General features: G+C 47.2%; 1 protein-coding gene across 8 annotated transcripts in view; it reads left to right on the top strand.

The window, feature by feature from the left end:
• Positions 1-3,885: 3,885 nt before the first annotated feature.
• Positions 3,886-17,419, top strand: part of ESRP1 (epithelial splicing regulatory protein 1) — a 54,342-nt gene continuing 40,808 nt past the window's right edge. For 7 of the 8 annotated variants that reach the window (XM_072734311.1, XM_072734309.1, XM_072734308.1 and 4 more), the window contains exons 1-4: positions 3,887-4,379; positions 4,758-4,886; positions 5,785-5,898; positions 8,837-8,951. In XM_072734311.1, coding sequence (XP_072590412.1) covers positions 4,248-4,379; positions 4,758-4,886; positions 5,785-5,898; positions 8,837-8,951 — 490 coding nt within the window. In that variant the 5' untranslated portion in view covers positions 3,887-4,247. Of the gene's footprint in view, positions 4,380-4,757; positions 4,887-5,784; positions 5,899-8,836; positions 8,952-17,419 lie in introns of all 8 variants that reach the window. The other variant, XM_026013762.2, reaches the window with a different exon arrangement.

Raw genomic sequence — 17,419 nt, 5'->3', positions numbered from 1 at the left:
CGTGTCTATTCAGTGAGCTCAAAGATCCATACTTTGATTCACCTTTTTTTTTTTTTTAAGATTTTATTCATTTATTCATGAGAGACACCGAGAGAGGCAGAGACACAGGCAGGCTCCCTGCAGGGAGCTGGATGGGGGACTTGACCCCGGGACTCCAGGATCCAGTGAACCCGCACTTGGCGAGAAATCTGCTTCTCCTCCTATGTGTGCTCTTTCTTTCATTAATAAATAAACAAAATCTTAAAAAAAGAAACATAGAGAAACTGTGTCAGTGGCTAGACACATCTGAATTTTCCCCAGTTCAAGAGCTGCGCTCTAAAAGTGATAAAAGAGGGGTGCCTGAGTGGCTGTCTGTTAAGCGTCTGCTCTTGGCTCAGGTCAGGATCCCAGGGTCCTGGGATTAGCTCTATATTGGGTTCCCTGCTCAGTGGGGAGCCTGCTTCTCCTTCTCCCTCTGCCTCTCCCCCTATTCCTGCTCTCTCTCTCAAATGAATAAATTAAAAAAAAATTTATAAAAAGTGATAAAAGGAAAAGGGTCCTAGGAGTGTAAGGAAAATAATTAAAGGGATGCCTGGGTGGCTCACTGGTTAAGCGGCTGGCTTCGGCTCAGGGCAGGATCCTGGGGTCCTCCAGGGAGCCTGCCTCAGGGATCCTGGTGTCCCTCCCTCTGCCTGTGTCTCTGCCTCTCTCTGTCTCTCACGAATAAATAAAACCTTTTAAAAAAGGAAAAGAATTAAAAGTAGAAAAGATTCACAATGAAAGATTCAAGGGCTTGCAGTGATTTAATCTAAGAAAGTTATTTAAAAACACCCTTAAATGACTTGGGATTGTTATACAAAAAATTCCATGACCTTTATTTCCTTTTTACCCTAAGGAAAAGACAAAGAAAATGGATTCATTCTACAGGAAGAAGGGATTAGCTTAGCATAGAAAGTTATCAGAAAGAGCCTTGTTAAACATCAAATGGTGGTGGCAGCAAAAAGTTCTCTAAAAATTTTTCTAAAAGGCTTTAAAAGTTTCAAGGAATAGTATAAAAAAATTCCTTCACTCAGATTCACCAATGTTAACATTTTGCCAGATTTGCTTTATCATTTTCTGTCTCATCTAGATATACATATATACCAAATATATGGAATCATTTGAGAGTAATTTTTTTTTTTGAGAGTAAAATTATATACATTATTCCTCCTTCTCCCTAGAGTGGGGATTTCCTAACACAGAAAATACTCTCCTGCCAAACCATGGTAATATAAATATCAGGAAATTAACAGATAAAATTTCATTTTATTGTACAGACCTTACTCAAAATTTTCCTGTTATCTCAATAATGCCCATTAAAGCAAAAAGAAAAAAAATTTTTTTGCCCAGTCCAGGATCCCTGTGGCACATAGTTGTCATGTCTCATAAATTCCTTTCACATAGTTCTTCAGGGCACCTGGGTGGCTGAGGCAGGTAAGAGTGTGCCTTTGGCTCAGGTGTGATCCTGGGTTCCTGGATGGAGTCCTGCATGGGGCTCCCCGCTCTGGGAGGGGTCTGCTTCTCTTTCTATCCCCCCCCCCCCATGATCTCTCTCATGCTCTCTCCCCTCTAATAAGTAAATAAAAAGAACAGTTCTTGAGTCTTTGTCCTTTATAACCTTTCATGAATACAGGCAAGTTATTGTGTGGCCGGTCGCGCAATTAGGTCTCTGCTAACACACTCACACTCACACACACTCACACAAAACAGATTCTCATTTGTTTGGGGAGTTTTAGGTGTGGTCTTGAGTGAAGGCCACAGGTAGAATGTGGCCCCTCGTCAAGGACCCTCTTCTAGGCACCTCCTATTGATCACTCCCACTATATTAGAATTATTCTAGATAGTGAGACAAAAAAAAGTTTTGTATTCAGAACTGCACTGTGTTGCACAGATTTTCTTCCCTTGGCACTCGTGCATTTGCCGTATTTCACAAAAGTAGGTTTGTCTGTGCAAGACTTAGCACCTCCTCTTCTTAACCACCGGGAGACTTGGGTTCCCTGTGGGCTCCCGCTCGCAGAGACGAACCCTGTACCCGCGCTAGGAGGCAAGGGCCGCAAAAAATGGGTGGGTGTCGCCCACTGAGGCCTTTGCACAAATATTTGTGGAGTGCCCAGCGTCTGTCCAGCTGCGTCCCGGCCCGGGGCTGCAGGGGCGCCCAGGACAGCGCGAAATCCTCGTCCCCGTCTCCTCGTTGCACAAATTAGAATTTAAATCCAACACCTCAGAACCCGGGGACCAGCTTCCAGAAGCAGGCAGGGGAGCCTGGTCGGGAGGGGCCGCCCCAGACGCGGGTCCCGCCGCGGGAGCCCCGACGGGCGCGCCCAGCAGAGCCCTGGGATCCACCCGAGCGCCCGACGCCCCGGGGCGCGGCGGGGCAGGGGCTTCCCCCCACCCCGCCCCCGCGCCCAGCCCCGCGCACTGCACCGGGTGCAGGTGCCTCCCTCTCCCCGCCCGCGCACCGCAGTGGGGGCAGGTGCCTCCCCCCCCTCCGGCCCCCAGGCCCGCGGCCCCGCGCACTGCACCGGGTGCAGGTGCCTCCCTCTCCCGGCCCACGCACCGCAGTGGGGGCAGGTGCCTCCCCCCCCTCCGGCCCCCAGGCCCGCGGCCCCGCGCACTGCACCGGGTGCAGGTGCCTCCCTCTCCCCCTCGCGCACCCAGCCCCCGGGCCCGCGCACCCCGGCCGGGCAGGTGCCTCCCTCCCTCTCCGCCTCCTGCGCGCCCAGCCCCGCGCACCCCGGCGGGGGGGCCCCGGGGAACCGGCTCCTCCGGCGGCCGCGCCCGCTGCAGTGCAGGCTGGGTGGTTCCGCCAGGTCCCTCCCCGCCGCCTCCGCGCAATCCCTGCCCCCGCGGCGCCGGCGGGCGGGGAGCGCGGCTCGGGGACCCGGGGCGAGGCCGCCCCCCCCCCGCCCCCCGAGGCTCAGGGCTAGCGCACCCGTCCCCGGCCCCGCCGCCCCCTGCACCGCCCCCTGCGCCGCCCCGCCCGGCCCGCGGGGCTCCCCGGACTCCACCCCCGCCCCGCCCCGCCCCGACGGGTTCCGGGTCCGGCCCCGGCTTCGCCCCTGCGCGCCCCGCTGTTCCCGGACTTCGGGCTCCCGGAGCGTGTAAAGCTCGGGCGACGTCGGCCCCGGGGCTCCCCGCGCGTGGCCCGCCACGTGGTCTCCGCCTGTCCCCGACGTGCGCGCCGGGCGGCCGCGGGGGCGCTGGGCGGGGGCGGGCGGAGAAGGAGCTAGTCCGCGGGCGGCGCGGGCAATGGGGGGCGTCGTGGAGCGACGAGGAAGCGGGGCGCCCGGTGCCGGGGGGCCCTCGCGGGGACCCCCGCGGCTCTGCGCGAACCTCGCGGGGGGGCAGCGTGGCCCGGCTTCGGCCCGCGGTGCGCACGCGGAGGAGCGCTGGCCCCGCGCCCCCCCCGCCCCCGCGCCCCCCGGCCCGCGCCCCCCCCCGCCCCCGCGCCCCCCGGCCCGCGCCCCCCGCGCCCCGCGCCCCCCCCGCCCCCGCGCCCCCCGGCCCGCGCCCCCCGCGCCCCGCGCCCCGCGCCCCCCCGGCCCACTCCACCCCGCCCCCCGCTTCACCCCTGGCCTCCTTTCCCCTCCCCGCGCCAGGCCTTCTCCCCCGACCCGAGAAGAGAACCCCGGCCTCCCCGCGGCCCCGGCGCCCCCGGCACCCCCAGCCGCCCCGCCCGGCCACGGCTGCCCTCGAGGTGGCCGCCGCCCGCTCCCCGCTCCCCGCCCCTCGCCCTCCCCTCCCCATTCATCCAGCCATTGTCTCCCGCCCTCTCTCCCGGCTCCCCGGGCGGCCTCCTCCCCCACCGCTGCCACGTCGTGGTTTGAAGGAGCCAATGGGCCGGCGCCGCCAGGTGTCTCTTACCTGCACCACGTGGGGGAGGGGGAAGGGGCGGGCAGGTAGAGCCACATCCCAAAACAGAAAAGCTTTCAGCCATTGCGCGCTCCACCCGGGGTGCAGCCCTGCTCCTGGCTTTTTGCATAGACGCACGGGCGACCGCGTACAAAAAGGGCAGGCCTCCCGCGCCCTCCGTGCCACCCCTCCCTGCCCGGGGCGCGGAGCGCCGGCCAGGTGTGCGCCGGGCGGCGGTGACCGCTTCTGCACCCGCGGCCGCGCGGAGGGGGTGGGCGCTCTTTCTCGTTCTCCAAGGAGCGGCTTCGGCACCGGCCTCCCCGGCCTCGCCCCACCTCGCCGCTCCCAACCCCCCTCTCCCCTCCACGCCTACCGTCATGACGGCGTCTCCGGATTACCTGGTGGTGCTTTTTGGGATCACCGCGGGGGCCACCGGGGCCAAGCTGGGCTCGGATGAAAAGGAGCTGATCCTGCTCTTGTGGAAAGTCGTGGATCTGGCCAACAAGAAGGTATTTCTCTCCAGGTTTCTGGCCCAAACGAGCGGAACGGGGCCAGAAGTTGGCCCTACAAGTTTGGGGAGTCGGTAAACAAGGGTTCCGGTTGGGCCGCCTACGAGGCCGGGCCCGAGGCCTAGGGGTCCGGGCTGCAGGCGGACGCGTTGGCCGACGGCTTGGGCCCCGGTTGGCTGATCTCAAATCCGGCTCGGGTGGGGAGGCGGCGCGCGGAGCCGGGGGACCCCCGGGGCTCGGCCGGATCCGCGTGGGGGCAGGGCCGGGGCGCGCGGGCCCCGCCGCCCGAGCCGCCCGCGGCAGGTGAGCTCTGCTGGGGGGCGCGGGGGGCGCCGGAGCTGGGGAGCGGGACTGACCCCGCCGCTTTCCCGTCTGCAGGTGGGGCAGCTGCACGAAGTACTAGTCAGACCGGATCAGTTGGAGCTGACGGAGGACTGCAGAGCCGAGACCAAGATCGACGCGGACAGCCTGTCCTCCGCGCCGCAGCTGGACCAAGCCCTCCGCCAGGTGACAGCCCCGGGCAGGTGGCGCATCCCCGGGCAGGTGGCGGGACGCCGGACCGCGGGGGCGCAAACCCGGCCTGCAGGCCTGGGTGGGCCCTTCTGCTTGGGGGTCGCCGCCCCTCCCAGCCCCCCAGCCCCCGGGACCGCGGCCCAAAGTCTCTGCTTTTCGGGTCATTCCTGGGGGCGCCCGAGCCCGTCAGGTTTTACCAAATGAATGACGAGCGCACTTTGAATGCTGGCGCCCCAGGCCCTGACTCCGGCGGCGCCTGTCCCCCGCGGGGTTTGGGTTTGGGGCCCGCACCTGTAGGGCTGCTCGTTCGGGTCACCGTGCAACGGGCGGGATCCCCTTAGTGCAGCTTTAGGGCTGCTTTGCGGTTCTGACGGGTTACAGGATCCGGGGGCGGGGCGGGGCGCTGCTCACCTGTGCACAGGTGCGTGTCCGATCTCTCCGGCCCCCACCCCCAGCACACAAGTTGCAAATTATTAGGGGAAAGTTCTCCTTTTGGGGTTGCCAGGCTTTCCCCATTAATCACGTTTGTTTATCAGACGCTGGCATCCTTCTTAATCTCGGAACATACAAACATAAAGTAACAGCGGGGAATGATGTAATCTGAAGGCAACCTGCTGATGAAACGAGGACCCGACTTAAAAGTCTTGAATGTGGATTTGTTGCAAAAACGGAAGAGGGGACGGGCGGGCCGATATAGATACTGAATTCTCCTGTCCGGGAAATGTGGGTTGATTGGAAAGCTTTCCCAGCTAAAGGTCCCTTAGATGGTTTGTGGGAAGGGAGCTGCCCCAGCCCCCCGCCCCCCTAGCGGAGCGCGGTGTTCCTCGGTTATCAACACGTGGGGCCACTTTGGAAATCCTGCATCAGTTGCGTCGCTGTGTCTCGTTTTCAGTTTAACCAGTCCGTAAGCAACGAGCTGAATATTGGGGTCGGAACCTCCTTCTGCCTCTGTACTGATGGGCAGCTTCATGTCCGGCAAATCCTACATCCTGAGGCTTCCAAGAAGGTCAGTGTGCTGGCTTCTCAGGGAATGATTGGACTTTTGGGAGTGACCGGAGGCTTTTTTTTTTTTTATACCTTATTTTTTTTTAATGGTTTATCCAAGTATCTCCATTTTAAAAAGATGCATGTTGGGAGTTACTGTTTCACGGCAGGATTTCAGCTTGAGAAGATGACAAAAGAATGGTGGTGATGGTTTGATAACAATGTGAATGTACTTAATGCCACTGAACTGTACACTTAGATGTCAAAATCCGGTGTTATGGATATTTTACCACAAAAATATTCATGACCCTTCAATAGAGGTTATTTGAGATGGCGGGTAATTTTATAGATGCTTTGTGGTGACTTAATTAAAGTTTCTCTTGATGTTGAGTTTTGACCTAGTCTCCCTTTTCCGGAGCATATTAGCTGAATCTTTGACATTTCATTTACTAGCAAGTAGGAGAGAACATTGACTTTTCCATTTTTAAGACCTTGTAATCTCCTCTGTGTGGAAAATGCCTTATCCTAGAAAGGAAGGAGCAAAGCAAAAAGTTCAATGAAATCTTAATTGTAACTAATTCATTAAAGAGCTTTGTACTGGGTAGAGACTTAGCCATATAACTAGTGAAACATTAATTATAGCCTGCTGCACTTTGACTTAGCAAATGTTCAAAACTGATTAAATATTGTATTGAAACAGTAGGGTCAGCCTCATCTTTTACCTTGGCTAGTCTCCCTGATGTGGAAAAGAATATGGAGTGAGAAAAATACGACTTGACTGCAGCTTTGTGATTTCTCTCCCTGGGAAGGATACCGAGGGGCTGTGAGGAAATGGAGAGCACAGAGGGCAGGCCCAGTGTAGCCAATCATTGCTAATATAGTTGATCTTATCAACGTAATTAGCTTGAGCTGTAACTTTTTATTGTGGGTAGGCAAATACTGCACTTGAAAAGTGAAATATTTTTAAGGAAACTGGATGAGGCAAGTCTTCAAAGAAAGCTCTAGACTGACATTTGATGTCACAAGTATCATGGCTAGTCAGTGCAGACTTCCCTTTTTGACCTCACTAGGGAAGAAATGGAAAGATACATGTTAAATACATGACAATTTCAAAAGTCTGAAGGAGAAATTCAAGTTTCTATATCTTAAGAGTTGAGAAAACCACTCCTTTTACAGCAGTGTCAGTAATTGTTCCATTAAAAGGGGGAAGTGTGTTTCACTCATGCTAGACCAGTTGTTATGCCCTTGATCCAGAAATAGATAAGGATTTTTTTTTCACTCCCCCCGAACTCCTATAGAGAGGCATAAAACTTAATCCTTTCCCTGTTGGGCTGGAGGAAAACAGCTGTTTTTATTATTTTAGAGGGACTGCTTTAAAAATGGGAAAACCCCATATTTTCCTGAGTCACTTCTATTAGGATTGTGATAAAGAAACCTAAAACAATGTAGTATCCGAAAACAAGAAACTAGTTTAGTATCATAAAGTAATTCTATTTATTAAGAAAAAATAAGGAAAATGGTAAAATAATCTTGCCATTCAGAAAACTGTATTTTTCTCTAATATGAACATATTTGAAAATATTTTTCCAGGTTTCTGTAGAAAAGCAGAAAGCTTCTTTCTATTTTTACAAGGAGCATTTATACTACACTTTTTAGCCTACTTTATAATTTAATATAACCTCAGTATCTTCCTTTTTTAACATCAATATCTTTCATAAGAAATATATTTTACGTGGTTACAGCAATTTAAACTAATCTTTTATTGTTAAACATGTGAGTTATCAACAGCTCTTAAATGAGCATTTTTGTAGGTAATTTTGAAGATTCACCATTTTCTCGGTAACTGACCATGGTACAATATTTATTTTATTTTATTTTTTAAAGATTTTTAAAGTAATCCCTACACCCAGTGTGGGGCTGGAACTCACAGCCCCAATATCAAACGTGATATGCTTTACCAGCCGAGTGCCCTGATATCTATTTTAAATATAGCAGAAGCAGGTCTACATCTGATAGAATCCACTTTGGAAATCTGGAAGAAAGAGACATTATTGCGTAAATGTTACAGGTTGCAAACATTAAACAGTCTTTATTTCCTTGACTTTCTAATGTATAGAGGGGTAGAAATTCCCAGTGAGTGAATAGAAACGATTCTGAGATTTTAAGAAAAATCTGAATTCAGTTTTAAAGAATTGATCTTTCAAAGTTATTCAGTGTGGGGTCTCCCCCTCCCACTAGGAGAAGCAAAAACATAATAGTATAATATTTGCCCAAACAGTTGAACGTGCTTAATAACCACAAGAGTGGTGCTAGTAGCTGAGAACGGCAGGTAACTATTTCTCCTTTGCACTTGAGATTTGTGGTATCTTTTAAGTCTAATTTGAGTTCTCATTTATAGCCACAATCTTGGTCGGGGGAAAAATGTGGAACTGTTAACTTGGCACAAAAATCATCCTTTTTGGGTAATTAGGAATTTGCTATCTTACTGTGATTTCAGTACAGAAAATCTGTATTATACAAAACCAATATTTAAAAATACTATGTTTTGTGACTGAATCCAGTATCTAGGTAGACACTAAACATAGGTGTCTTTATGAGAACTGAAAGGGCTGACTGATATTGCTGCCTGAAAATACACAGGTGGGTATGGCTGAAAAGTGTGTAGTTCTATCAGTCAGGAAATATGACAGCCCAAATGTATTATAGCTTGAAAAGAATTTTGAATGGAACGCGTGATGGAACACAAATGTAACCTATTACCTTAAAGTAAGATCATTTTTTCCCATGATACTTGTATATAGGATATGATACTGTGCTAGAAAATAATGTCACTCATATTTGATTTTTAAAAACTTAATTGTGGTAAAATATACTTCCATTTAATTCTTAGGTTTCTAATTATTAAAGATCCATTGAACTAAATTCATCTAGTTAACAGTGTCTACCTTGTCCTTCCTCAGAATGTATTATTGCCTGAATGCTTCTATTCCTTTTTTGACCTCCGAAAAGAATTCAAGAAGTGTTGCCCTGGCTCACCTGACATTGATAAACTGGATGTTGCAGCAATGACAGAGTGTATCCTTTAAGTGATTACCCAAGAATCATTTGAAAAGGTAGCTCCAGATAAAATGGCCATACAAGAGATTTAAAATGTTTTCTAAAAGATTGATTTGAGAGAGTGTGTGCACGGGAGTTGAAGTGGAGAGAGGGGCAGAGGGAGAGGATCTTAAAACAGACTCCCCCACTGAGCTGGGCACCTAGGCAGGGCTTGATCCCATGATCCGTGAGATCATGACCTGAACCTAAACCAGGAGTCGGAGGCTCAACCAAATGAGCCATCCAGGGGCCCCTAAAATTTAAAAAAAAAAAAAAATTTATTTTACAGAGAGAATGTAGGGAGGGCAGTGGGCAGAGAAAGAGGGAGAGAGAGAATCTCCAAGAGAGACTCCTCACTGAGTACAGAGCCAGACTTAGGGCTCCTTCTCACGACCCTGAGATTCTGACCTGAGCCAAGGTCAAGAGTCCGTTGCTTAACTGATTGAGCCACCCAGCTGCCCCACCTCTAATATATATATGTATATATATATTTTTTTTACTTTGTGAGTGTATGAATGAAATACCCTGTCCAAAATTTATCTGTTGTATTAGGAAGAACTAATAGTACAATTACAGGCATTTAGTTAGATGGATTTAGAGTTGGATTTTTGTGAGTTGAACGCATTTAAACAGAATTGAAGTTTGTATTATGGGAGTGTTTGATTTTTGTTGTTGTTGATGGAGAATGTAGAGACCACCTTCTCTGATACTGATTCTAAGGCTACTTGTTCTTGACTTTCCTGGTTTTAGGGCTTACTTTGACCTCTTTTGAATGGATACAAATTTTTTTTAAGTAGTGGGTATTTGCTGTTTACAAATATTTTCATGGGTACTCCTTTTAACCTTCCTTGGGTTTCTTAAATACACATGAGATTGTGGTGACTATAATGAGTCATCTTTTGAGATGGTAAAATGAGGTTGATGTTTTACCCCCAAATTCTTTCATTACCAGGATAGTATATTTGATGCACTGTGTATTATAAAAGTAAATTTTATAATCACTAATCTCGTAGTCATGACTGACGCATCATCTTTCATCCAGTAAGTCTTTAAAGTGCTAACTAATAAGCAGTCATGTGCCAACATCAGATGTGAAATTGAGTAATAGAAGAGTTGGGCAACTCACCCAAAGCCACTATGAGAACGAACTTGAAGTCGGATTTAAGTTACTTTCAGGAACTTGTGGGTTATAGATGTTTATTCTTAAACTTACTCATTCTTTTCAGGAGCTGAAGCCTGATTCTTGTTTTATTTCAAAATTTCTTTTTCTGATTGGAAAATACTGTTTGTACGTTTTTTTCCCAACCCTTTGTAAGCCGGTCAAATCCATTGTGTCTGCCTTCTTTCTGGAAGTAGTTAGCTGGAAATTTGCTTTAGCATCATTAGTGCTGGGGAGAGGGGGTGTGTATTAAGCTCATTTTGAGGGGGTTCGTGTAAGAATTAAAAGGTTGAGACAGCAAAAAAATTCTTACTAATTGTTTTGTTGGTTCAAATGCTATAGTAGTCGGCTAGGGCTACCATAAAGATTCTATTAGACGGTGGCTTAAACAACAAATATTATTTGCTCACAGATTTACAGACTTACAGGGAAGTCTAAGATAGATGAAACAGAGAACCAAAAAAACCTAGAAAAAAAAATAGGTGGAAGGAAAATCTAATTAAGTTATCTAATTTAGAAAAAGACAACTTGAGTAGAAAAAGCAGTGTATCAAGAATTGTTTATTCTTGTCTATTCGGTAGCCTCTTTTTGGCAAAAACCATCTTCCCTTAGTGATTATAGGTCACATGCTGGTAAAAATTTCCATAGCTACAAGCAAGAGGTTCTTACATTTGGGTTTTTTCAGTTTTCTCAATGTGTTGACAGTTCAGGGAAAACTTAATAAAAGTTCATCTGTTTTGTTTTGTTTTGTTTTTGTTTGTTTTTTCTCCTCAGTTTCTTTTTAAGACCTTCACATGAATAAAATTTGGGATAGTAAACATTTTCAGTGTAGTAAACTGGACTTTTTTACTTGCACTGTGCTTTATTATCTACACACCAGCATATAGTACTTTTTAAATTAAAAAATTGAACTATCTGACATTTAAGTGAATAGATGTGATGCTTTGCTGATTTGTTTGCTTTTGTCATTCATTTTAATTCCAGCTCTACAATTATTTGTTGGTAGGTTTTTTTTTTTTCTTTTCTTTTCTTTTTTTTTTTTTTTTTAAGATCTTTATTTACTTATTCATGAGAGACACACAGAGAGAGGCAGAGACACAGGCAGAGGGAGAAGCAGGCTCCATGCAGGGAGCCCAGTGTGGGACTCCAGGATCACGCCCTGGGCCCAAGGCAGGTGCTCAACCACTGAGCCACCCAGGGATCCCCAGTAGTTCTTTTTTCAAGTGCCATGAAGATGAAAATCGGAAATACTTGCCTATAGTAAACAAATTAATTGTGAATAAAGCTAATAACTTGGTCTCCATTTCAGGCACTTGAACTATGGAGAAGGAGCTCATCGCCACTTAATAATGCATTCACTGGAAAAAAATAGGGCATTTTCTATTTCTTAAATTTCTTAATTATATCCTACTTTGGGCTTACATTGGAAGAGTGTTGGATTTACGGTGTTATTACCACCCAGAAAATAGAATTTTAATATTAACTTTTTATTAGTGTTTTATCTGCATATTTATTTCCCATTTAATAGGTAAGGATTCTTAAGCTTTCCTGTCAGTGTCCCCCCCCCCCCCCCCCCCCCACATTGCAGCTGTGATCAATTATTTTATGACTCATGTTGAGAGGAAACATTATTTCCTTGACCGGGCCACCAAAGTCCCCAGGTCAAAAACAATCCTACCCAATTTGACTATGCACTCGCCCTTCTCTATGCTGAGCATTTCTACAGTGTCTGAAGAGTCGTGCTCTTTCAAATCACTAAATATTTCCCTTTCTGATGGGGAAATGACACTGAATTTGGAAACGTTGAGGTGGACATTACACCTCCTCAGTGGTTTTGCCAAGTAGATGGGGAGTCATTTGCTCCTGAGGGATTACCTGTTCAACCAGGTAAACCGGGAGAGGGAGAGGCTCTTGGGAAGGAAAGTTATTTGCCTTTTCCAAGCCTCACTTTTAGCTCCTGTACTCCCCAAACTCCCAGAACCAAAACTCCCAAAAGGAAAGCTTTGTAAACCACCAGCAGCTATGTAAATGAAAAAGTAGGACTCCTTTGATGAAATAAAGGGTTTAGGAATTTCTTGAATGCGGTTCTAGTCCTTAGTTTTAGCACTTATTTCCCTCTTTTGTCCTCAAGTTGGTTCTGAGACCACTTAGGAGTTCTTCAAGTTGCCGTTTTGTTACCTGTGTTTTAAAGTATGTGGTCGCAGGAGAGAAGACCTCTGTTAGCAGGTGAACTGGGGGTAGCGTTTTGTAAGCTTTTTATTTAATCAGGTGAGATGCTAAGGGTGTGAAAATAGGAATTAGGATATCTGATTTTTTTTTTCTTTTAGATTTTATTTATTTGACAGTGAGTATACACAGAGGGAGAAGCAGACTTCTGAAAAGCGGGGAGCCCGACGCGGGGCTCCATCCTAGGACCCTGGGATCATGGTCTGAGTGAGCCCAAGGCAGATGCTTAACCATCTAAGCCACTCAGGTGCCCCTTGTTTTTTTGGGGGTGTGGAGGGAGGGAGGGAGGAGTTCTCTTTGATTTTTTTTGCAGGGAATTTATGCTGGTTTTCTTCTGTGAAAAAGACATTTCAAATATGGGACTGTTTGTATGAATGTCTTCTTTTATCCATTTTAAAAGAAGAGCAACCCTATTCCCCCGCATGGTAGATGGAATTACTTCCTCCAGTCTTTTTTTTTTGTTTTGTTTTGTTTTTTGTTTTTTTTTCCTCCAGTCTTCTTAACCCATGTTTTCTTTTTTTTTTTTTCCCATGTTTTCTTGGCTTTGTGATTCACAAACTAACTTATTCTCACTAATCAAGACCTTTTCCATGGTGTTTACTTTGTCAAGCTTAATAAGAACTTTTTAATAAAGTCTTGACCATGTAAGGAGAGCAGGTAAAAGAAAACGAGGGAGTTAGGTGCTCACCCTGTATGCCACCAGCAGCCTCCTAACAACCGGTAGAGGAACGTCCTCTCCTTTTTACAGCTGGGGAAACTGAGACTTAGAGGTTTTAAGTGGAATCGCCAGCATTTGAGCCAGAATCATTCTGATGTAAAAATCGTGCCCCTTGACCAGGGGATAATATTCTGGAATCTATAAAGTTCATTTGAGGGTGGGGCTGGGTCTTAACACAGAGGACGTCCCTTGTAAGTTCATGTTGTGTTTCCTGAGCACATAATGACCCAAGGAGTGTTCGGCAAGAAAGGGGAATTGATTTTGTAAAATTTCTATCCAGTTGCGTGTGTGTGTGCTGTGTATCATTAGCAAAGGCCAGTTGACTAGTGCAGTTTTCCACTGTCAGGATAAAAAGAAAAAAAAATCCCTAAACTACTCTTGTCTGCCCGTCTGAGGGTCAGTAGGTGTGTGTGTGTGGGGGGGGCGGCTGTTGGGCCACTTCTGATGGGGGTGAAGGATGCGTGTGTACCCACGTGCCGACACCGTGACACTGGCCTATTTTTCCCATACGTTAAAGATGAAGCTAGAAACCTTAATAGCAGAGTGGTGAAGAACACGGGCACTGGAGACCTACTCGTTGGGGGTGAACCTAGCGTACCCCGCAGCCTCCCTTTTTTCCTGTCTTACCATGGGCAGGACCTACGCCCACGCAGCCACTTTCCCACGTGGACTGTGATCCCTGGAGCCTCACTGGGTTGCTAGGGGGTCTCGGATGAAGAAAAGCAGCTTCCGAGGACTTAAAAGGACATCCTTCCTGATTTAAGACCTTATTTAAACCGTCTTACACTTAAAAACATTGAACTTTGAGTGAGGTGGGATACAGACCTTTAAAACCCTCAGCCCGGGTGGCCGCGGCTGATCTTGCAGGTGATTTTGCTTCCCTCCTCGCAAAGCCGGGGTTGGCTCACTCTGCCTGTTCTGACCCACGGAACCGGGTCTTTACAATTGCATAAACCCCCTGCCCTGCCTGAGGAGGGGAGGGAAGTGCTGAAGCCTCCTTGGGACCTTTTTGCGTATGAAAGGGATTTTAAATATCGCCAAGTGTACAGTTAAGCTCGGTTAGTAGTTGACCTTGTTAGCTGCAGGGGGAGGAATTATCTTTGGCATCACGTCGGCGTGATAGCAGCCAAATCCACAGATACTCTGGCTTGTGGTCTATCGTAAGTGACTGGAGAGACTGTATATTCTTGGCCAGCACTCACAGTTTTGTTAATTTTGTGTGGTTTGTTTTTATTATAAAACAATATTCTTTTAAAATAGGAGTTTGGGAATTTCAGGATAATTTTTTGGTTTGATTTAGAAGGTATTAGAACACTTGCTTTCTTAGTTTCTTTCTCTCCTAATTTGTTTATCCCACAGAAGTGTTTTTTTTTTTTAACTAAAGTAAAAATGGTCACTCTTTTGTTGCATTAGCCCCTACTTCTCTTTTTTTCTTTCTTTGAGGGTACAGTCGAGTTGTCAGTTCTGTGTTTTGTTACACTAATACCTCCTGAAGTAGTATTTGTTATGACGGGTCTTACTGTTTTTACTCTTGGAAAGAGTAAGCTTCTGAGGAATAGAGTCGAAACTATGGTTTTAGATTCCCCCCCCCCCCCCCCAGAATTTTATTACTGGTATGAAAAAGCTATTGTTGCCATGACTCCTAGTTATATTCTTGATTTGCTTCTTTGAGAGCTCACTTTAAAACCTAGAAGGTTATTTATAGGACCTATTTTTAATTTTTTAATTTTTATTTTTTTAAAGATTTTATTTATTCATGAGAGATACAGAAAGAGGCAGAGGGAGAAGTAGGCTCCCTGCAGGGAGCCCGGTGTGGGGGTGTGGGACTCCCTCCCGGTCCCGGAATCACGCCCTGAGCTGAAGGCAGATGCTCTGCCACTGAGCCCCCCAGGTGCCCCAGAACCTATTTTTAAAAATTATGTGACTCATTTAAGTGTAATTTATCACTTCTTTCCCTTCTTTCCTTTACACACTTGTAGGAAATTTGGTTCTTCTTTGGGGTACTAATTCCATCTTCCCGAATCCTGTTAGCTAGTCCTTTGTTCATTAACATAGGCATTTTAGCGCTCTTCGTCTGGCAGTTAAGCCATTGTGTTTTAAATAAGAGTAAGGGGAGGAAACAGACTGGTCTTCCGAAGGGTCTGTGGCAAGGTAAAAAAGGCTTGGGGTTAGAATTTTTAATTGGGATGCAGTCACGACAATGTAGCTTAAACTTGATCATCCCCCAATGTGCTTGTTATTTTTATACATGTGATTCTGAGTATAAACTAAAAATTTAGTTTCAAAACAGATTACTTACAAATGAAAATTTATAACCACATGTGTCCATCTGTAGGCAGTCAGAAAAGGTAACTCTTGAGTGGATTGACTCATCGTGGCAAGCCTTTAAGAGGTGGTTTTTGCTTTTGTTTTCTTGAGATGGATGAGCTTATATTGATGGACTCTGTAAAATCTTGCTTTCTGAATTCCACCTTCAGCCAATATAAGTTTGAACTGAATCCTGAAATCCATGTCACTTGAAGGTGGCGCTAGGGAAAAACGTCCCTTGCATTCAAATAAAGGCAGAGCCTGGATTTCTGCGTGAAGCTGTGTCTGTGTCGCATTTTGCTCCATTGTAGCCTGAGATGTTTGTGGTGTTCCCACCACGTCTGGCTTTAGCCTTCCGCATTTCCTCCTGGCATCTCCCATTTGTAAAGCTGGCTAAGCCTGTTCGTGCTGTTGTGGTGCCTCCGGGGCAGAATGAGTAAGTTGCATGATGAGCCATAAATCGGGAGGGTATAAGACTCATCTTTCCTTCTCTCAAGATCAGACGTGCAGCAAGTAATTCAATATATAATTATAAATTGATAGGGCAAAGAGCTGGTACTAAAACTTTTTTTTTTTTTTTTACTCTGTTATTCATGTTAAATTCTGGTAAGTATTAGGAATCGAACAAGCCTTCTGAAGAGAGGGTGTGTGTGTGTGTGTGTGTGTGTGTAAGTTTGGGTTTTGGTTTGGGCATGCAGGAGGTTGGGTGACTTTTAAAAGTTGTCAGGAGCTTAGGGCTGCTGATCCCCGGTGTGTGATGTCTTGAAGGGAAACATGTTGGGACGTGTCATGTAGAACCAAGTTAGCCAAGTGTCTAGAACATATCCCTCCTTGAAAAGTGGAGTTCAGTAAATAATTCTTCGTCTACTAATCTATGTCTACGCAGACAGTATGCTTTATATTTTTACTTTCGTTCTTTTTCTTATTTATTTATTTATTTATTTATTTTAAATTATTATTCATGAGACACACACAGAGAGGGGCAGAGACCCAGGCAGAGGGAGATGCAGGCTCCAAGCAGGGAGCTCGACTCGGGATTCGATCCCAGGACCCTAGGATCACATCCCGGGCTGAAGGTGGTGCTAAACCCCTGAGCCACCCGGGCTGCCCTCATTCTTTTTCCCTTGACATTTATACACACCTTGAGAAGCACCGCTGCTTATCTTAGTGTGGGGACCTCCGTGCCCGTCGTCCTGTCAGAGCTGAACTGTGACCCCGGCTCTCTCCCCCACCAGCCAGGAGACTGGGCGAGTTCCGGAGCTTCTCTCAATCCTAATGTCTTCATCCTTTTGGTTTTACCAGCGTTTACCTGGTAGGGCTATTGGGAAAATCAGAGGAAACAGCCAGTGTTTGGCATGAAATGGTGTTTAATGCCATCCGTTTAGGTCCATAAACTCTGAGACCTGCTAGATGCTGTGGTTGTCGATAGAGATCCGAGGAAGATGGGACCTGCGCTTGGGAGACGTGTAGCCCTGTTGAGGAGACAGTAGAATTTTATAGGAATGGTAATATCTAATCAGCTCTTAAATGGATGGTTGCGGCCCAGCGCAGTTAGAGAAAGTATCGGTGCTGGGTGGCAGTTACCTAGGACCCTACTGGTTAGGGGATTAGGAAGATGCGGGGGCTTCGTGGAGGGATCACCTGAGCAAAGGTGAGGAAGGCGAGATACCTCTTAGTTATAGAGAAGAGAAACCAGTGGTTGGAGTGAGATATCCTCTCCCACCCCTATTCCCTCAAAGCTTAATTTCCCTCCAATATTCTGTTTGGGGACAAAATGTTGTGATGCAGTAAGCATTCCTGTGGCATTCTCTGGTTTGGGCCAGCTGCAAGCAATTCCTTTGGTCTGAGGTCAGCAAACTTTCAGTAAAGGTCTAGATGGTCAAGAGTTTCAATTTTTGTAGACCGCATATGGTCTCTGCTCATAGTCTTCTTTTTTTCTATCCTTTAGCCATGTAAAATCCACTCTTTTTCTGGGCTTCACAAAAAAACAGGCTGAGGACCACGGGTTGACTTCTGTGTTTTTTCTTTCATTTCCTT

Source organism: Vulpes vulpes, chromosome 13, assembly GCF_048418805.1.
Source record: "Vulpes vulpes isolate BD-2025 chromosome 13, VulVul3, whole genome shotgun sequence".
NCBI lineage: Eukaryota > Metazoa > Chordata > Mammalia > Carnivora > Canidae > Vulpes > Vulpes vulpes.
The sequence above is the reverse complement of the archived record's forward strand: the minus strand, read 5'-3'. Positions and strand labels throughout refer to the sequence as shown.